We start from the raw sequence: 22,189 nt of genomic DNA on the forward strand, positions 1-22,189 counted from the left end.
GGCCCTAGTTTCGTAGACCAGGCGCAGTCAGCTTTCAGCGCACCTGCGCCGCGCCGAGGGGGTGTGTCCGCCTGGACTTTGCAAGTTTCGTGCACCGCGCAGGCCGGCGCAGGCTCGCGCAGGCACACCTCCCGTCTCGCCCACCGGCGCAAGTGGGAAAGAGGGAGGAGAAGAAGGCGTGAGTGGGAGACGAGGAGGAGACGAGGCGTGGACTGGGATAAATACAGCCGATTCAGATCTTCACCAATCAAATGAGCTCCTCTCCTCTCCTTTAATGCGTTAGGGGAGGTTCAGTGCAAGTTCCGTCACTTGACAACCCGATGACAGAAGCAGCGCCGCCGCTGTGCGCGCGTATCATAATAATAACAATGCCCATATTATAAAAAACAGGAGAGAGAGAGGGAGATGTTTTGGTCCGAGTGGCTGAGTTTCCTTTACGCGTGCCATCCGCCTTTGATCTGACGTCAGATGTGACGGGACAATCTATGTCGATATAAATTCACGTGTTGATTCAGTTAGTTGCATTAAATAGTGTTTGTTGTGATTATTTATTGCATGTAAATGTGCCTGGAACTGTGGAAACCTGCCTGTGAGATCTCGGTGACGTGTGTGCACTGCGCGCCGTCAACCAAACTTCCACTCCGCCAGCTGTGATTCGCATTGAATGAATGGACTTTATTTACGCCTTACGCCTTGCGCCGAAAGTAGACCAGGTTGGAGCTGGCGAGCTTTCAGCGCAGTCTCGGCGAGGCTTTTTGCCACGAAACTTCCGCTACGCCAAGCTGAATCTGTGACGCCTCCCCCTGCTGCGCCGCCACACCCATCTTGGCGCAGGCGATCCACCAAACTGCCAAACTGACGGTGCGCAAGGCTGCGCGGGTCGAAACTTGCACTGCGCCGGCTGCGCCACCCTGCGCCGGTCTACGAAACTAGGGCCCTTAGAATCTTCTAATCGTGACTTTAATTATTTACCAACCTGTGAACCATATGCTACATATGTCTCAGAGTGAAAGTTATGTTTATTTTTAATGGTTATGTCTCCGGTTAATTTCAGTCTATTTAATTTGTAACTGGAGCTTGACACTATAAGACATGGTAGATATTAACTATGTGAATTTGAATAATAATATGAATGTAATCTGGAGGACGAAGCGAATGTTCCGTGTCTTCATTGTTGCTGATTTCATTCTGTATTCTACAGATTGTTAAGATAATTGCCTCGTTTGACACAGATATGTGATTGATATTGATCATCTCATCTCAATCTTTGAAAAAAAGGATATAAGTCTTTTTCCTAAAAAGTTTAACTGTTCCTTTACATACTCTGCATACACGTCCATAATCTTAAACTTGCACTGTCCTCTGCTATGGTTCAGCTACAGGAAGGTTATATCTAACATGTGTGAAGGGGGGCTTAAGAAGAGTACCAAACAGCACAACTGCCGTCTGTTGCCCCCAAAAGGATTACAAGTCAGCATTAAAGGACAGATGTTGGCCGTGGCGCCTGGTGATGACATCACATTCATTGTCCACCAGGAACAGGTAGGATGAAAGTTCTTGTAAGTTCATCCTTTTCTTTCTTTCATTAAATTTTAATCTGAAAATCCTCATTCCTTCCTATCAGGGCGACACCAGCAGCACTAAGTACCAGGTGGACCTTGGTGATGGGGTTCGGGCCATCTACCATAACCTGACAGTGACAGATGAGCCAATCCAGCATCGCTACAAAAGTCCGGGAGTTTACAAGGTCACGGTGCAGGCCGAGAACATGGCAGGGCATGACAAAGCCACCATGTACATCCAGGTCACAGGTTGGCCCTTCAGAGAGTTACACATTTTTTATATGGTTAATTTTCAACCGAGTTGAAAGTTAAACTTTTGCTTAAAGCTGTAGTCTACGATTTTTCACTTGAGCCAAAATGTAGCCAATAGTAGCCATACTTTTTTCAAACCTTTCAAATCATAGACTACAGCTTTAAATTAAGCAATGCTCAAAATAACTAACTAATAGATCATCTACACTTAATTACTGAAACTTTATGACAATACACTGGCTTATACTGGTAGTGCTGAAGGAGGTTGTCAGCTTGAGTTAAAATCCATTGGTCCAATCCAGAGGCAGCAGTTCCTTCGAATGAACCAATCATAGGGGACTACTTGTTTTTTTCCCATCACCTTAACATGCCTGATTCTGAGGGGAGTAGAGGGAGATATGACATTTCAAACAAATACTGCAAACAATATTGTTTTGTGGTGCTGGTACTGGCTGGCACGGTTTAATATTATCAGTGCACAAAAGTGCCAGGGCCGCACAGTCCATTAATAGGCTGGATATTTATCAACGGGATCAAAAACACTCGGTTATAAACCAAGGAGGAAATGCTGGAATAATCACTGAACTTAAGATATGCACTGAGGAGAGCACAAAGTCTATATACACTAAGGAGGGCAAGATAAGGAATCAGGGCGGAGCAGGTAACCACCTGCCTTTGGCCCCTAGATCTTCTTTTTGTGTGCCCTTGGCGCCCTCCGACAGGCGGTGCTGACGTACCTCAGGGGACAGCCTGGTTCTGTCTAGCTGCATAGGTACCTCCACCGCAGCAGGCGGCAACAGAGAGGGCAAATAGGATGTTTTCCAGAAGAACACCAATGGGGAGGTGATGACCTTGTTGGAGAACTAGCAGCATTATTATTAAATAATTATTAATATCAATAACATTATTGATATTGATAGGATTATTAAAATCAAATAATCATGGGGCACCACCCTGAAATCAGGTATCTGAACCTTGACTCAGTCTCAATATTAAGGGTTTGTACTATATAATAATTATTATTATTAGTGGCATATGTCAAATGAGTGAAATCCAAGCACTAGCCTTCACAGTCAGCTGTTATCAAGATACACAATAAACATAAGAAACTGTTAGTTACAATATATTAGATTTCAATAGGAACACTAGCATTTTCCACAGGTTTCCTACAGTCGATCTTTGAGTGCTTGTACTGGCGCTAACTCACCAGGATCCATGCAGTAGCCATCTTTGGATACAATCTTCCCCAAAAACTTCACCTCATCTTTAAACACTTTTTAGCTGTCAGCTTTACCCCGTATGCTTGTAGCACCTCTCTAATAATACACACACAGACGTAAATGATGCATTATTATTATTGGTGACTAATATGGGGACCGGGATTTCGAAATTGTCCTCTATTCAGTAGGACATCCAAATACTCCTTCACCTCCTTGTAGAGTGGTTCGGGTACTGAGGTGTAGGTTTGCCTTACCCGAGTCTTGTCACTCGCTCTGATTTTTAATTGTAGAGATAGAAAACCACATTTTGTCTGGAGAAAGGAAGGAAGGAAGCTGCTTTGTCTCTTGTTGGTAAGTCAGAAACTAATTGTAGATTTGGGTTTAGGCATTGTGTGAGTAAAGCTAGTTGTAACATTGAGTCTTGTGTTGATAGCTTGTTGTTTAAATTCTTGTGAAGCTGTCTATGCTAAGTGGGTAATCAACTAGTTTCAGCCAGCTCAGCTGTAGTGAATAGACTTGATTGGAGGGAGGGGTCACAGTCAGAACTTAAAGGACTGCCAGTGAATCTCCTTCAAACTAGTGATGGGCAAAGGGAAGCTTCGAAACAGTTCGAAGCGAGGTTTCAGTATGTGTTGAAGCCTTGAAACAAATATGAAACCTAACTCTACAGTGGCATCTAGTGGCCACTTCTGTGAACTACATGCTCTGGCCAAATAAAACTCCTAATTATGTGCCACTATGAAATGAGCCGGTCTTAGGTTTCCTTAATTTAAGTAGAATACAGGTTGAATTAAAGAAACATTATTAAAAATAAATAAATGACACATTGTTATATGCAATACAATAATCAAAGATTTTTATTCAAAAATAATATCTGTTCAGCTCTTTTTGAGCTGAGTCTGTTTCTTTTTTTTGATAACACTTCCCCTGCTTTTGAAAAAATCCTTTCACAGGGTACACTTGTTGCAGGGACACTTAAAAATGTCTTAGTCAGCTGGAACAAATTAGGGAAGACAGCACGTTGCTCTTGCCAGTATTTCAAAGGATCTGCCCGTCTTGGAATAAAAGGATCTCTTAAATAATTTTTCACTTCCACAGTTGCATCCGAAGTTGCACTTTGCACAATATGAGTTTGGTTCACTCGACTGTCAAACAGATCCCACAAACTCTCTGCTGATGGGGATGTTGATGCTGCTGATGTTGATGCCGATGGTGTAGGTGTTTGTGAGCCTGAGGATGAAGCTTGTGGGTCTATTTTGAATGCAAAACAGTAATTACTTTACAGTACATATCTTACATATTACTCTTTACATTATGCTACATCATGCAGTACACAGAAATAAAAACAGTACTCACCAGGTGTTAATGTAGCAGCACGTATCAACGAAGCACACTCACAAATACGTTTCTGTTCTGCTTCATGGGCCTTCTGTGGGTTTCCAAATGCAATGGATTTAAAACGTGGGTCCAGCAATGTGGCAAAGGTTAACAAGGTTGACGTTTCATAGGTGCCACATCTGGATCCCATCTCTTAGCAGAGTGCCTAATGTACCAAACAAACACAAGCATTAATTATAACATTTAAAATAATGATATGCATGGTCACATCTGGCATTGATGTTATTGCAATAGCCTACCCATTTCAAGAGTTGGATTGTGTGTTGAGCCCCTCATTTTGTCGTTGACTTTATGTTGGATCATTCGGTAGAGTGGAATAAGCTTTGATGCAGAGACTCTTTCCTCCTCAGACAGCTCCACAGTTGCCAATTTGAATGGTCAAAGAAGATCCAAGCACTCAGAAATGACCTCACATTCATAGTTGTTCAGAGGTGCTTGGTCTGTAGTCAGACAGGACAGGGAAGCAGCCACGGTCTCTCTTTCGTCATATAAACGTTGTAGCATGTCATATGTACTATTCCATCTTGTTTCAACATCTTGAATGAGTTTAAGGGCAGGCCTGCCCATACGTGTCTGCATCTCGGTTAGCTTCTCCCTGGCCTTGCAACTGGAGCGGAAAATGGCAACAATTTTTTTGGCCTTCAGGCGGATCTCATTCAGTGGAGTTTCTTCCACTGCCTTCTTCACAATCAAGTTCAGAGTGTGGGCAAAACATGGCAAATGATAGAAGTTTTGGAGGTTCACACTCAGGACCATGTTTGCTGCATTGTCAGACACCATGCAGTGTACCTTGGAGGTTAAACCCCACTCTTCCAGGAGCTCATGATTGACCTTCTCCTTCGTGCTGGTGTACTTTTCAGTGACCATGTCAGTCAGCGCCTTCCGAGATGGGAGTACATAGTTGGGCTCAAGCTTATGCACAAAAGCCCTGAAGCCTTGGTCCTCCACAATGGTGAATGGCTGGAGATCCTTTACAACCATATCCACCAAAGCACCATCCAAATCCCTCTGCCTGTCTAAAAGAGCACAAAAAAAATAAAAAACTTCAGACTATTAGACTGATCTCAAAATGCGATCATTTACACATTTACATTTAGGTCATTTAGCAGACGCTTTTGTCCAAAGCGACTTACAATAAGTACATTTGTCAAAAGAAGGAAACAAGGAAACCACAACGAATCATTGTCGATAAATTAAGAGCCAAAAGTAGAACAAGTGTTAGGTCCTCATCTGAGTAAACTAGTAGTTCAAGAGCAACAGTGCTACGATCAGAGTGCTATAGGTAAGGTTTTTTTTATTTATTTTATTTTTTTTGGGGGGGGGGGGGCGGGGGGGAGGTCATGCTAGTCGAGGTGAAGTCTGAACAGGTGAGTCTTGAGCCTTTTTCGGAAAATGGCAAATGACTCAGCTGTCCTGACATTAGTCGGGAGTTCGTTCCACCACTGAGGCGCCAGAACAGAGAAGAGTCTGGACTTTGCTGAGCGACATTTGTTTGATTTCAGCGATGGTGGTACCAGCCGGCCAGCTGAAGTAGAGGAGCGAAGTGCTCGCTTCGGGGCATGAGGTTTGACCAGTGTTTGAAGGTAGATGGGTGCCGTTCCATTGATGGCCCTGAAGGCCAGTGTCATCGTCTTAAATTGGATGCGTGCTGCAACAGGGAGCCAGTGGAGGTCACGGAGGAGGGGGGTCACATGGGAGAATTTGGGTAGATTGAAGATAAGACGTGCTGCAGCGTTCTGGATACGCTGCAATGGTTTAATCGCAGAGGCCGGGAGTCCGGCCAGGAGAGAGTTGCAGTAGTCAAGGCGGGAGATGACCAGTGCTTGGACCAAGAGTTGCGTTGCGTCCTTTGTGAGGAAGGTCCGAATCCTGCGGATGTTGTAGAGGGCAAATCTGCAGGATCGGGCCACAGCAGTGATGTTGGGGGTGCAGGAAAGTTGGTCATCGAGGATTACACCCAGGTTCCTCGCAGTTGACGACGGCAATACTGTGATGCCCTCGACCGTGACCGACAGGTCCATGCGAGGGCAGTCTTTCCCTGGGATGAAGAGGAGTTCGGTTTTATTCAGGTTAAGCTTGAGGTGATGTGCAGTTGTCCAGACAGAGATGTCAGCCAGACAGTCCGAGATGCGAGTTGCAATGTGGGTGTCAGAGGACGGGGGAAAAGAGAGGAACAGCTGGGTGTCATCTGCGTAGCAATGGTAGGAGAATCCATGCGATGTGATAACAGAACCTAGTGATCTGGTGTATAGTGAGAACAGAAGCGGTCCTAATACTGAGCCTTGAGGGACACCCGTGTCCAGAGAACAGGGTTTGGACATAGAGCCATTCCATGTGACCTGAAAGGTGCGATTTGTCAGGTATGATGTTAACCAGGCGAGAGCAGAGTCAGTTATGCCAAGTTCAGCCAGAGTGGAGAGGAGGATTTGGTGATTGACTGTGTCGAACGCAGCAGATAGGTCGAGGAGAACGAGAACGGAGGAGTGGGACGAGGCTCTGGCGTCTCGCAGGGACTCGGTCACTGTGAGGAGGGCCGTCTCAGTGGAGTGAGCAGTCCTGAATCCTGATTGATTAGGGTCTAAGAGGTTGTTCAGCGAGAGATAGGATGACAGTTGGTTGTAGGCGGCACGTTCCAAGGTTTTAGAGAGGAATGAAAGAAGAGATATAGGTCTGTAGCTTTGGATGTCAGTAGCGTCTAGGGTGGGTTTTTTAAGGAGAGGTTTCACGGTAGCTGTCTTAAAATCCGCTGGAATGACACCTGAGGTGAGGGAGGAGTTGATCAGGGTGGTGAGGAATGGCAAGATGTCGTGTGAGATGTCTTGGAGAAGAGAGGAGGGGATCGGGTCGAGGGAGCAGGTGGTGGCACGGTTAGATATAACAAGTGCGTGAACATCTTCAGAGGTGAGGGGGGTAAAGCTGGTAAGACCATCCGAGTTGAGGGTTGGGGGAGATGTCTTCTGGGAGGGAATAGGCGTAAATGAGGAGCTGATGTCATTTACTTTCTTGGTAAAGTAAGTAGCAAAGTCATCGGCAGTAAGGAAGGAAGGGGGCGGAGGGGTAGGAGGGGTGAGGAGGGAGGAGAACACGGAGAAGAGTTTCCTTGGGTTGGAGGCAGAAGAGTTGATCTTTGCCAGGTAGAAGGCAGATTTAGCTGCCGAAACAGTTGAGGTGAAGTCAGAGAGGAGGCGGTGGTAGTGAGCAAGGTCCTCGTGCTGGCCCGATTTCTTCCATTTTCTCTCTGACGCTCGCAACAATGATCTGTTGGTTCGCAGAGGTTCAGACAGCCAGGGAGGGGGGGGAGATGATCGCGCAGGTCGTGAGATAGGGGGACAGAGAGTGTCCAAAGAAGAGGAGAGTGAGGACATCAGGATGGAGGAGGCTTCCTCAGTAGGTATTAGGGAGAACTGTTCTGAGGATGGTAGCGAGGAGATAACAGTTGAGGAGAGAGCGGAGGGAGTGAGGGATTTCAGGTTGCGGCGGCTGGTGACCATTCGAGGCGTAGAGGGGAGGGATGTGGTGGGCTCCATGGGGAGGGAGAAAGTCACAAAGTGGTGGTTGGACACAGTGAGCGGGGTAACAGAGAGTGCCGAGATGCCACAGGATCTTGTGAAGACAAGGTCAAGTTGGTTCCCGGCGCGGTGAGTTGGTGGAGAGGGGGAGAGCGTAAGGTCAAATGCGGAAAAGAAGTCGATGAATTCAGATGAGTGCAGCTTTCCCGAGTGGATGTTGAAGTCACCGAGGACGACGAGCGGCGTGCCATCATCAGGTGAGCAGCTCAGGAGGGCATCCATCTCATCCAAAAAGTCACCGAGAGGACCGGGTGGGCGATAGATCACTATGATGTTGAGTTTGAAAGGAAGGGTGACAGAGACGGCGTGGAATTCAAGTGTAGATCGGGGTAGGTGGTCTAGAGGAAGGACCTGGTAGGACCATCTGGGTGAGATGAGGAGCCCAGTTCCTCCTCCTCGCCCTGTTCGTCTTGGGGAGTGTGAAAACGAGTAGGCAGTTGAAAGGGCAGCTGGAGTGGCAGTGTTTTCCGGGGTGATCCAGGTCTCTGTGAGGGCCAGGAAGTGGAGAGACTGCAGGGAGGCATAGGCTGAAATGGTGTCCGCCTTCTTGACTGCAGACTGGCAGTTCCATAGCCCCCCTAGTACTTCAAGTCCCTTACCGGTGGAGAATGGTGAGTAGCAGAGATTGGATGGGTTACAGCCTCGAGTGAAGGGTCTTCGGTGAAATCTTCTCCAGTGTGATGTCCTGACTGGGATAAGACACATGGCTGCGAGGGGGGGGTAAGATGTTATGCCTACCTCGGTGGGCTTCCTCGATGGACTCCCACAGATAGACTCCCTTGTCTTCGTTCAGATGGCCAGACGCTGCAGCTGACGCTGTAGTGACAGCCTTTTAAGTGCTCAGTTTACCGTAAGTACTGTGTGTGACCCCTCCCTCTAATCAAGTCTATTCAGTACACCTTGATGGCTCAAACTTAGTTGATTACTCACTTAACATATGCAGTTTCACTACGATTTCAACAACAAGCTATCAGCACACGACTAATGTTGCACTAGCTTTACTCACACAATGCCTGAACCCAAATCTACAATTAGTTTCTGACTTACCAACAACAGACAAAGCAGCTTCCTCAGGGGGAAGCAATGCGATCAGCATTGCAAGGTGAATTTGGATAGAGTAACATTGTCACAGTGAATAAGTAGGAGAACGACCAGGTTTCCATAGTCTCAGGAAATCCCACTACAATTTAAAAATGGAAAACAAGTATTAAAGCATACCTCTACTCAACGGTCTGGCATCAGTGGCAGTGGTGGCAGCAGCAGCAGCAGTAGCAGCAGCAGGCCCGGGGAGATCATTGTGACCCTCTGGGGTTAGAACTCCAGGATGAGTGCATCTCAGGTGGCGCATCATTGAGGATGTATTATTGCAATAGGCAAGCTGCCTATTACAAATCATACACCTCACCTTATTTGGGGTTTCCAGTGTGAAATGCTCCCACACCACAGATCGTGTTCTCTTGGGTGGGACTTCCATACCTAAGCCTCTAATCTTATCTAACAATAAAGTATAATATCTAATAATACTAATATCTAACAATAGGCTATATTACTAATATATAATAATACTAATACTAATACCTAAGGCTATATTACTAATTACAATATCTAATAATAATACTAATATCTAACAATATATACTCACTAAGTTACTTCGCACCTTGGTGAGAAGTAAAGCCAAAATGGCGGTTGTAGTTCTTTACCCCCTTTGTCCCTTTGTCCTGACCGCATGTGAAGGCTTCTAGGCCTCCGTGTAGGCCGCATTGTGTAGTCCTGATGGTGAGGTCCCTACACTACTGAGAGAAGAAATGGCTGAAATTAGTAAAAGCATAACTAACTCTGAAGGACCCATCCACCAAGTAACAACAAGTGTGAGGAGAGGATGTAAAGCAGCATCAGCAGCATGGAACAGGTGACCAGTGTCAACACTGTTTCAAGTGTGGACAGTCAGGTCACTTCTCAAGGGGCTGACAAGGACAAATGAGGCTGGCAGGGAAACCTGACGGCATGAAGGTCTGAACGACTAGTCAGACTGTCACACCCCTAAAGCACTATCTCCAAACCAAGCTGAGGCAGATGGGAAGGTGCATGCTCTGTGACAAAATCAAGCAGCTGGAGGTGGAGTTAGAGGAAAAGTGGAAATGCGGAACAGACTGTGGGTGCCACCTATGCCAGCCACCTGTCATTACATTGCCAAGCTGAAGGCCCCCATCGGGAAGAAGTGTATGGTGGATTGTTTCCTCCAGGGAGTAGCAACACTTTGGAACATTTAACACACTAATAGAGATGAAAATAATAATTAAAACTGCGAGCAGTATCGTGACGGGCCCGAGCTCTTATGCGGTCGTGGAGTGCCTGCGGTCACAGGGCAGTGTCGTGGACGCTGCCCTTGGCGCGGCCGCCTCTCCTGGCGCAAGTCGAGACACAAGCGATGGACACCGAAAGGCATCCGTCTGTCACGTGCGGTCGTGGAGTGCCTGCATTCACACGCGTGGCAGCCGCCTACCTGTGCAGCAGCCACCTCCTCGTGGCGCGAGTTTAGACACAAGCGATTGACATTTAAAGCCATCTGTCTGTCACATACACACATGTTCATGCCTTCCTGACATCTCTCCTCCTCCCCCTAGTGTGACTTCTCCTCCTCCTCTCCCTGTGTCCTCCTTGCAAGGTGAGATGAGAGGAATTAGTTATAAAAAAAATCAGGTGTGGCTTTAACTTGGAAAAAGTGACTAAATCAATGACATTTCCTGTCACCAGTAGGTGGCGCTCTGACAGAGTGAATGTGAAAGTGCAGATGTGTTCAGGAAGGAACTCTAATCAAGTGTGCAAAGTTTGGAGCAGATCAGAGAACAAACACTGAAGCTACAATAGTTTGGATGTTAATGACAGAGTTCAGCTGACAGCTGTATGAGATGCATGTAAAATGTGCATCTCTCCTCCTCTCTGTCTCCAGGCTGAAATGAGAGGAATTAGTTATAAAAAAAATCAGGTGTGGCTTTAACTTGGAAAAAGTGACTAAATCAATGACATTTCCTGTGGCCAGTAGGTGGCGCTCTGACTGTGAGTGAATATCAAAGTGCAGATGTGTTCAGGAGAGAACTCTAATCAAGTGTGCAAAGTTTGGAGCAGATCAGAGAACAAACACTGAAGTTATAATAGTTTTGGATGTTAATGACAGAGTTCAGCTGACAGCAGTGTGAGATGCATGTAAAGTGTGTCATCTCTCCTCCTCTCTGTGTCCAGGCTGAAATGAGAGGAATTTAAAAAAAGGAATTATAAGTGGCATGACTGTTGATCTGCTGTGATCCAAAGTGAAACTACATTTCAGTCACAGAGCTCACACACATGTTCATGCCTTCCTGACATCTCTCCTCCTCCACCTAGTGTGACCTCTCCTCCTCCTCTCCTTGTGTCCTCCTTGCAAGCTGAAATGAGAGGAATTAGTTATAAAAAAAATCAGGTGTGGCTTTAACTTGGAAAAATTCACAAAATCAATGACATTTCCTGTGGCCAGTAGTTGGCGCTCTGACTGTGAGTGAATATCAAAGTGGCATGGATGTTGATCTGGTGTGAGGCAGATTGAGCTGCATGTGAGATTCACAGTTCTCCATGTGTCACTGATAGATCTCTGACTCCATCTGGTGGTCGCTGTGCGCCTGTGTCTCTCCCCTCTATGCTCCCCGAGTGAAGATTGAGTGAAAACCTGGCTGATTTACACACTTGGCTAAAAACATTTTTTTTACCTACTTTATCATGACTTGAGGCGGTGGGTCCAAGAGGCTTTTGTGTACAACTCCACTTGGGCTATCTAGGAAAAAATATTTCATGCGTGTACGCTCAACCTAGAGGGGGGGCTGTTGCTCAGAAAAAGGGCCTAAAATCAGTCACATTTCATGTCGCCATTAGGTGGCGCTCTACCTGTGAGTTAAAATTGCAGTGCAGTTGTGTTCAGGACGTGACTCTTAACAAGCAGGAATATTTTGAAGCAGATCGGAGAAGAAACGGTGAAGTTATAACAGCTTTAATGCCAATGGCGAACGTTGAAAATAGTAGCGCAGTCATAGCGTCGGCGTGGCCACGCCCCTAGACTTTTGGAGCATCTTTGACCAACTTTTTGTCCTTAAGGCCTTTCCAACCACATATCCAATTTTGGTATCAATCGGATCAACGGTATAGGACAAGTTCGATTTTGTACGACCCCTGTGAATGGCCAAAAACGGGCAAAAACGGCCAAAAGTGGCACTTTTTGGAAATTTGTGGCAGCGCCAAACATTACCCAATTTTGATGAAACTTGACAGGCATGTTCTTTAAAGCTATAACAACATAGGTTTCGAGTTTCGTAATTTTAGGGGCAAAAGGTATGGAGTTATGCTAATTGCATTTTGGTAGCCCCACCCTCTAATGTTCATTGGCCGATATCTTCTGATAACATGCATATTTTGGAAACATTTTTGGTCCACCCCCTCAGCTAGGTCTACAGAGTATGCGTACCAAATTTCGTCCAAATCGGACCAACGGTTTCCGAGAACTGCACAACTTCCTTTTTTTCATAAAATCCAAGATGGCGGAAAATTTCGGTAGGCGGACTTTGGTACTCCAAGAGGATTTTTTGTAGAGGACACTTGTTTGCACATGTGTGCAAAGTTTCATGTCAATTGGAGTTACGGTGCGGCGGGGCTGGCGATTCTCCACTCTAGGTGGCGCTAGCGAGCAACTCTTTCGTGGTTGAATGCGAAAACGCCAAATTCTCTAATTTACGCCAGACCCTATAGACACTCCAATTTTCGTTAGTTTTTTTTCATGCTCAGGCCCCCAAAATGTAGGGCGAAGGCGTGAAAGAATAATAAGAAGAAGAAGAAAAAAAACATTCGAATAACAATAGGGCTTCGCAGCCCGACGTTGTCGGCGCTCGGGCCCTAATAATATGAATAATAATGATAAGAATAATAATATATTTTGAGGCTAACACAGCAAGTAGTATGTTCTTAGCATTTGTTAATTGTAATTTATATACAGCTGAGGCATTCTGAAACCAGCCATTGTGAACAAAGTGGAGCAAAATGAATCTCTATAGTAATACTGATAGTACTAATAGCATGTTTAATGGTAGTCTAGACTACTATTCTGTTAGCCTACTGCTAATTTTAAAATTCTCAAATATACAAAAAGGTAGCGTAGCATCCTGTCAACTTACAAAAATATGTTGCACTATTCCTATCAATAGATTCAAATGTTAGAGAGAGAGAGAGAGGGGGGGGGGGGGGGGGGCTGGATTGTTTTTCATTTAGTTCCTTAAATACTTAATTGCATCATTAAAGAAAGGCAGTATGAAGAAAGTATTCATTTTGAGTAAAAATACATATTATTTTGCTGTCTTAATGTCAATTTCAGTTGGTTATTACATAATGCACCAATTGTTACATTTTGCTAAAAACAAAATCGCAACACCTGCATTATGTAGTAGCAACCGCAATATGTAATAACTTATTACATAATGCGGCAAAATGCATTACTTATTGCGTTCAAGAAGTTTATTACATAATGTGGCAAATTATTACAAAATGCGGCAGTTATTACATAATGGCATGCAAATTTATTACATTATCACATAATGCGGCATTATTACATAATGTGTTGTTACAAGGCTATCAAAAGATGGTGGACTGGTCAGTGCGGTCAGAGGGGCGGCTACAGAGGAGAAGTTTTTTGCAAAAACAGCGATAGTAGCCAACCATCCCAAGAAAACGGCACAGCTCCCTTCTAGTGATCGGTACCGGAAATGAGGACAGTGCCTTTTCCAAACTCACATTTTGCATGATTGAGTGTCAAGGATGCAACCGACAGACGTTTGAAAACTTCTCTCAAGATAGTCATGTGGTTAGCCCAGTCATCGGAGTACACAATGATGAAGTCCAAGTATGCCTTGCAGTTTGCAACACCTCCTAATACCTAATATTTACCAGCCTCTGAAAAGTAGCAGGAGCATTACACATCCCAAAAGGTATAACAGTGTACTGGAGAAAGTTATCTGGGGTCACGAATGCTGAAAATTCTAAAGCATGTCGCGTTAAAGGCACTTGCCAGTATCCCTTTAACATTCCTTTAACATTTACTCACATACTCAATCTCATCAATGCAGTCGTCATTGAGAGGCAACGGATGTGCGTCTGGGATGGTTACAGCATTCACCTTGCGGAAGTCAGTGCAGAACCTGGGGCTTCCATCAGACTCCACGGACTAGAACTTGGCACAGCAAATCCATTTAGCATCAGATACTCAACTCTTTTCATGATGTCCCTCTTGGCTAGATTAACCCGATAAACATGCGGCTTAATCGGTACCGGGTTAGCCAGGACAATATCATAAGAAATGGCAGTGGTTTGGGATGGAATATCATTAAACAGGCATGGAAAGTCACAGATGAGACACTGAACCTCAGCACTCTGATCTTCAATGAGATGAAATAAGTAGTGGGGCTTTGACAACACCTCAGTGTTACCAAGCCTTTCCCCCTGTGGTCTTGCATTACGCATCACCAGCTCACCATAATTTTCAGAGCTCACCGTTGACATCGACACCAGGGGTGAAATAGCAGCCTTCACCCCATGGGACGTGGATGACCCATTTGGACCTTCTCTGCAGCGGTATAGCTTCACCCTGTAGACATGGCACACCGTGGTCCGTCGCTTATGGTCAGTGGTCTGGATGACGTAGGTTGTTTCACTGATCTTCTTGTCCACAACATAAGGGCCAGAAAACTTAGTAGAGAGGGAAGAACCAGGAATAGGCAAAATTATCAAAACCTTGTCATCTGGCTGAAACAAGCGAGCAACAGCCTCCTTATCGTAGTGCAGCTTCATCTTCACCTGGAATGAAGTCAGAGCATCTTTGACCAAAGAGCAGGCCAGAGAGAAGCGATCTTTAAGCTTGGCAACATACTCTGGAATACTTCTGACATGAGTCTCTGGCAGGACAAGTTGCGCTTTAAGAACCTTCAAAGGGCCTCTAACCTCATGTCCAAACACCAGTTCAGCAAGGCTGAATCCTAAAGACCCCTGTACAGCTTTATGGGCAGCAAACAACGCAAGTGGAACACCATCATCCCAATCTTTGGATAAGGAGCCATTCCATGTGACCTGGTAAGTGTGATCCGTTAGGTAGGATGTGAACCAGGATAGCGCAGAGACAGCAATGCCGAGTTCAGCGAGGGTGGCGAGGAGGGTCTGGTGGTTCACTATGTTGAATGCCACAGGCAGGTTGAGGAGAATGAGACCAATTAGAGGGACGAGGCTCTGGCGGCATGGAGGGACTCCCTCACTGCAAGGAGGTCTGTTCTCAGTGGAGTGTGCAGTCTTGAAACCTGACTGATGAGAGGCAAGTAGGTTGTTTTGTGAGAGGTAGGAGGACAGGTGGTCCAGAGATGGCACATTCCAGAGTTTTAGAAAGCAATGAAAGAAGAGTTCCGGATGTCAGCTGTGTGGGGCTTTCTTAAGGAGTGGCTTGATTTTAGCAGTCTTGAAGGACACTGGAATAAGGTCTGAAGTGAGAGAGGAGTTGATGCAGGTGGTGAGGAACAGCAGGATGTTGCTCGGAGAAGGGAGGAGGGGATCGGGTCAAGGGGGCAGGTGGTGGCGTGGTTAGACATAACCAGTCTGGGGACATCTTCAGAGGAGAGAGGGGTAAATTGATGTGTTTTAACATTCACGTTCTTTATCTTGATTAAAACACAACATATTTGTCTCCACTCCAATGCTTTAAATGCTCATACACACTGATAATAATCTGCACACTCACACAACTCATACTTTAGTGGGTTACAGGTGGTTACACTACTGATATGCACATTAGCCAAATGACGGCATTCCTTCAGCCTGCAGACGGTGGCGGGACTGTAGATTGAGATTCAAAAAGAGGGGAGCAGTCTGTTTCTCATCCAGCAAGTTTGGGGAAAGACTGTTGCCTTAAACAAAATTAAAAAAATGCAAACGTTTGGTCAGCAGTCACCTCCTATTGTAACATACATTACTGTGGAGCGAGAGCGTTTAAAGGTGTCCACAGACCTTTATACCCCCGGTGACCTCAGGGCGGCATTGCAGGGACCCCTAGGGTTACCGTGGCCGTTTGCGTTGCATCAAACTTGTGTGAGGCATGATGGGCATTTGGCGCAGTTCTTTTGTTAGGGCCCTGAGTCCACATGTGATCAGGCTTTGCTTGACCGCATGTCTAGGCTTCATGTAGGCCTTTCTTTGTTCTCCCACATGGTGAGGTCCTAACAACCTTTTGTGGCTAGGTGGGGTGGCTGCAACTCTGGATCACCTTCTCTCTCTCTCTCCTGAGTAGTCGCTTGGCAATCTTGATTGGAAGATTGGGAGGAACCAATTGGTCCTTTGGTAGTTCAGACAGTCTGAAGAGGAAGGCGTCTAACAAGGCAGCATAATTCCTTCCACTGTATGTGGCAAGGGTGCGAAACTCAATGGTGCAATCGGCAACTTTGGTACAGGAGGCAACACAGGCAGTAACTGCAGCTGCTAAAAATGTCAAACAATAGATCTCATTACCGATGTCATGATTATCTTCCAGCGCTCCGTCATTTCCTCCATGTCACAGGTGGAAAAGGATAGCTGCTCTGCCTGTGAATCCTACTCACTTGGTCTTTGAGAGCAGCACCCACAGGATCTGAGCCTGTTGAGTCCATGTTAGGCCAATTTGTTAAGGCAGATACAGCTGAGGACCCAACTGCAGGACTCAGACAGTTTTTTGGCAGTTTCAACAAAAAAGGCTTTAATTCTGGCTGAGTTTCCACAGAAGGCAGAAGTAGCAGCATAGGCTAAAGGCAGGGTGAAAAAAACGAGGGAATTAACCAAGGAAAAAATGCTGGAATGTTCACTGAAATGACGAGATCAACTGACTCCATCTAGAGATGCACAGGTAATCACACAGATGGGAACACAGGAGGAGAGGAAGTAGGTAGGAGAAGGTCTCTGAAACTAGAGACAAAAAACTAAAGTACAGGAAGGTGCCAGAACAGAGACTCCGGTCTTTGCTGAGCAACATTTGTTTGATTTCAGCGATGGGTGCCATTCCATGGATGGCCTTGAAGGCCAGTGCCATCGTCTTGAATTGGATGCATGCTGCAACAGGGAGCCAGTGGAAGTCACGGGGGAGGGGGGTCACATGGGAGAATTTGGGTAGATTGAAGACGAAGTGTGCCGCAGCATTCTGGATATGCTGCAGTCACCGAGGCCGGGAGTCCAGCCAGGAGAGAGTTGCGGTAGCCAAGCCCCTTGGTGATGTTGGGACTTTGAAATTGTATTGACTCTGAAAATCATGAGCGTATACTAGTCCTGCTCAATGTGTTAAGTGTCCTTAGATGACTTCTGTTGTGAAATGACACTATAAATACAATTAAATTGAATAAATGACCAGTGCTTGGACCAGAAGTTGCGTTGCGTCCAGGATCCAGAAAGACCGGATGCTGCGGCCCAGTGGGTGGCGAGGGGGAGAATGTGAGGTCAAATGTGGAGAAGAAGTCAATGAACTCAGATGAGTGCAGCTTTCCTGGGTGGATGTGGCATCATCAGGGGAGCAGCTTAGGAGGGCATCCATCTCATCTAAAAAGTCACGGAGAGGACCGGATGGACTATAGATCACAATGATGTTGAGCTTGAAAGGGAGCGTGAGAGAGATGGCGTGGAATTCAAATGCAGATCGGGGTAGGTGGTCCAGGGGAAGGACCTGGTAGGACCAGCGACCCCCGTTCCAGGTGTCCCCAGATGTTGTATTTGATCAAAGGGTCATTGTCTTATCCTTCATCAATGGGCTTGTCTGGCGAAGCCCCTGGTGGCAAATGGTCCTGCAATACGCATTGAGGACAGACGGCCATTTGCCCACTGATATACATGATTAAATAGGAATTTCCCTCACAGAGGCATATGCTGAAATGGTGTCTGCCTTCTTAACTGCAGACTGGCAGTTCCATAGCCCCCCTGGTACTTCAAGTTCCATACCGGTAGAGAATGGTGGGTAGCGGAGATTGGATGGGTTATCGACCAATGGGTTTCTGGTGAAATCGGTTAGACTGGTTTGATGTCCTGACTGGGATAGGACACATGGCTGCAATGGGTTGTGGTTGACTTCCTCAATGGACTTCTTCGATGGACCCCTGTCTTCGTTAGACTGTCCTGACGCTGCAGCTGATGCTGTAGTGACAAGCTCTTAAGTGCTTGGTTTACCTCATGCAGGTATAGACCTTCCCTCCATCAAGTCTATTGACTACAGCAAAGATGGCAAGTAATTTCCCACTCACTATGAACAGCTTCACAAGATTTTACACAGCATGACACAAGACTAAATATTACAACTAGCTCTACTCACAGAATGCCTAAACCCAGTATCTACAATTAGTTTCTGACTCACAAACAAGAGCAAATGCAGCTTCCTTCCTTTCTTCAGACATTTCAGACACGGTGGGAAAATGAATATTTATTCAGTCAAGTGGAAGGGGAAGTGTACATCTTTGATTTGCAATTAAACTGTTGCAATGATGAAAGACTATAATGTAAGAAGATGCTATGAAACCAAATGTCATTTTAAGATGAGCTGAACAAGAGCCTACAAGGCAAAAACCAGCTTGTAACATAACCTTTATGTGCATGAAAGAATTCTGTGTGAAGCTCAGTCTATTTGAGATATAACTATGTAACTTCAACGTTGCGCACTTCCCCATGCCGTCCGAAATCAAATGTGCTTTTCCAGAGGCCAATCTTTATGCCAAAAAGGGGAAATGTATCTGTGATCACATCTCTCATCACAGAATTCAGTCATTTCTATCATTGAGGAATCTGATGAGACGATCATCTGATAGACACCACTCACAAAGAATGATAGGTAACGCTTCCTTTTACGGTACTGTAATTACCATGTATTTACATGGTAATTACAAGGTAAGTACCATGTAATAAGGGAGTAGTAACTGTAAAATTACCATGTAATTACAAGGTAACTATATAGGTAATTACCTTGTATTTTTAAAGTAATTACCAGGCAAATACCAAGTAACTACCTGGTAATAAGTATTAATTACTGGATAATTTGTAATTATATACCAACTATTTTGTTAATTGCCAAGTACTTACTAGGTAATTGCCAAGTAATTCCTTAAAAAGTACCTGGTAACAGCCAGGTAATAAGAAGTAATTCCTCAGTATATATAAAGTATTTATATGGTAACTATGTGATTAATTACTAGGCACTCACTAAGTAATTATTATATTATTTCCTAACAACCACATATAATAATTAGTAATTACTGGGTAATTACTGGGAGTAATTAGAAGGTAATTGCATAGTAATTAATAATGTACTTGTAACTACCCTTTAATTGTACCTGACAACTACAGAGGAAAGCTATGTAAATACACAGTAAGTACTGTGAAATTAACAAAGAAATGATTATGACACTACCAATTACTTGACTAAAAGGTGTAATTACCAAGACATCATAAGTTTCTACTAGATACTTACCATGTAATTACTAGGAAATGAAGAGTATTTACGCCATGTATTTTCCTAGCAGTCAACTGGTTTTTACTACTTACCTGGTAACTTCTTAGTATTTACCCAGTAACTACAACATTTACCTGGTAATTACAGTTGAACTGTACTGTAAAAGGAAGTGAGGCCTGTTTCCATGCTATTATCTGGTAATTACTCATTTGTTACCCAGAAACTACAGAAATACCTACCTAGAAAGTACCTAGTTATTAAAGTGGATTTGTACTGTAAAAGGAAGTGAGGCCTGTTTTCATGTTATTAACTGGTAATTACTCATTTGTTACCCAGTAAATAGAAAAATATCTACCTGGAAAGTACCTAGTTATTAAAGTGGATTTGTACTGTAAAAGGAAGTGAGGTCTGTTTCCATTTTATTACCTGGGAATTACTCAGTATTTAGCCCGTAACTAGGAAACTATCACATTACCCAAGACACTTGGACTGGAAATGCCGCAAAACCGACCAGTGTCTATGATACAGTGTCAGAGTACACTGATACAGTTACAGAGTCTGATTCTCCCCCTGAACAGCACACTGTATCTGTCAGGAGATAAGAGTTCCCATCAAAAACCACCATCACCAGCCATCAAACTACATTAAGATGAATGCATTACTTTGACACTTCCTCACTCAAAACACCTCGCTGTGACAGATATGCAAAAACAAGTGAGCTGCCAAAGATAAACATTTTAATCAAATTCTTATAAAACAATCTCAGAAACAGTGCAAATTTTTAACAGTCAGGCACTTTAAAAAAAAAAAAAAAATCAGAATATGCTTCTTTTTCAATAAATAAATAAAAATTAAATAAAAACATCAGTGATAAATAATAACTATAAATAATAATTACTAAGTAAACAGTCCCAGTCTTGGGAATTCACATCACCATGTGTCTGGCCCCAAGCACTGGTAAGGCATTCCACTTTTTGGTCTCTGAAAAGTGTAACATGTAAAATCCCTCCTGTAAAGCAATGGCTCCAATGGTTAAACTTTATGATAAAAAGAACAGGTATTTGGCATTTGTCCGGGACACAAAACTAGTCAAAACAACAACGTATTAACTCTAACTGTGTGTGTGTGTGTGTGTGTGTGTGTGTGTGTGTGTGTGTGTGTGTGAATTCACATCATCATGTGTTTCCTGCAGACTGGTCTGGCCCCAAGCACTGGGTGGGCGTTTTTCAGAAACCAAAAGGTGATGTGTCTGTCAGGACTTTAAGACAGTGCAGACACTGGTTGATTCTTCACTTTTTGGTTTCTGAAAACACCCACCTAGCACAAGCACCCACATGGGCCAGACCAGTCTGAGGAAGACACATGATAATGTGATATCACATGGCTGGTGCTTCACCAGGCCCCCTCATTTCGGCTTACACTTTGTGACATGCTCTTATGTCTTTAAACAAGCGGCCTAAGATGCCCTCCCTGTGCTCTTTCCCCAGCCACTGGTTCCATTCAATGAACTTCAAGTTCATCTTGAGAGCACTTTCGGATAGGTTCCCCCTGTAGCGGTATATGTTCTCCTTACAGCTCCTCCATGCACGCTCAATGTGTTGTGTATGAGCACCATTCCCAGGGTGAACAAAGTACCGCTGATGATTCACCTGGTAGTGAATATATCCATCCCTGGCCAACCTGTCGTATGCACGCCAACAATCACTGATTATTTGGCTTCCAGGTCTAACGTATTTGAGAATTATCGGGTGCAAGATTCTCCTCGATCGGTTTTCTACAAGTTTCAGCACCGGGCGTCTACGGGACCCCTTGACCTCCATCATCCCGAATACCCAGGACCTCCGTCGCCAGGTGTTGCCACGTCGTCCACGTCCATACTGAAAATAAACAAAATGTCATGCTTAATGGCATTTCTGCACCATTTCTGAATGTTCCAATTAAATTTAAATACATAAATAAAATACATTTATTTGGGGACAATTTTGAGGGTCTTCTATTCAAATTAACTGCCCCCACATGGCATAGTTTGAGACATGGATCAAGAGGTGGTATATGAATGTAGTCATGGGTAATGTCAAAGAAAGCCAATAATGCCCCTGATTTCTATATCTCACATGCCCAGTACCTGCAAGACTTTTGTCTGAAGACAATGAAGAACAGACTCACTGTTCTTCACACAACATTTTAGCAGCTAAATTGAAGCACTTAAAGGATCCATTTATAATTTCATAACATTCTGGCAGTTACATCACCATGGAGATTAACCTTTTATAGGTTGTAGATTTTTTGTTTTTGTTTTTTTTTTCCTTCTTTTTAAGATTTGTTTTTGGGCATTTTTGCCTTTATTGGATAGGACAGTAGTCTGACAGGAAAGGGGGAGAGAGATGGGGGGAGAAGTGTGGCAAATGTCTGGCTCGGGAATCGAACCAGTGATGCCGCCTGGGCATCACAGCCAATATAGAATGTGCCTGGACCAGTAACCCAGCAGGCACCCCCCAATCCAACCCTTTGATGCCTATGTTTAAAACCCATTGTCCCTGTTTTAGTAGCGTATAAAACCTTACTTTTCTTTTGTGTCGAAACTTGCTCTCGTCTATTGCGACGAATGCTGTTCTCCCTCCGATCCTCATCTTCCAGTTTCTCTCCATCCGCCTCACAGCTTTACAGCATATTTCACGGAGTAGG

At 44.7% G+C, this 22,189-nt stretch overlaps 1 protein-coding gene across 2 annotated transcripts in view; it reads left to right on the top strand.

Annotated features, from left to right (window-relative positions):
- sorcs2 (sortilin-related VPS10 domain containing receptor 2) overlaps nucleotides 1–22,189 on the top strand; it is a 521,993-nt gene that overhangs the window by 428,959 nt on the left and 70,845 nt on the right. For both annotated transcript variants that reach the window (XM_084003700.1, XM_084003701.1), the window contains exons 18-19: nucleotides 1,377–1,542; nucleotides 1,625–1,811. In XM_084003700.1, the coding sequence (XP_083859826.1) occupies nucleotides 1,377–1,542; nucleotides 1,625–1,811 (353 nt within the window). The remainder of the gene's footprint in view (nucleotides 1–1,376; nucleotides 1,543–1,624; nucleotides 1,812–22,189) is intronic.

The sequence above is a fragment of the Eutrigla gurnardus genome (assembly GCF_963514095.1).
Source record: "Eutrigla gurnardus genome assembly, chromosome: 23".
Classification (NCBI taxonomy): domain Eukaryota; kingdom Metazoa; phylum Chordata; class Actinopteri; order Perciformes; family Triglidae; genus Eutrigla; species Eutrigla gurnardus.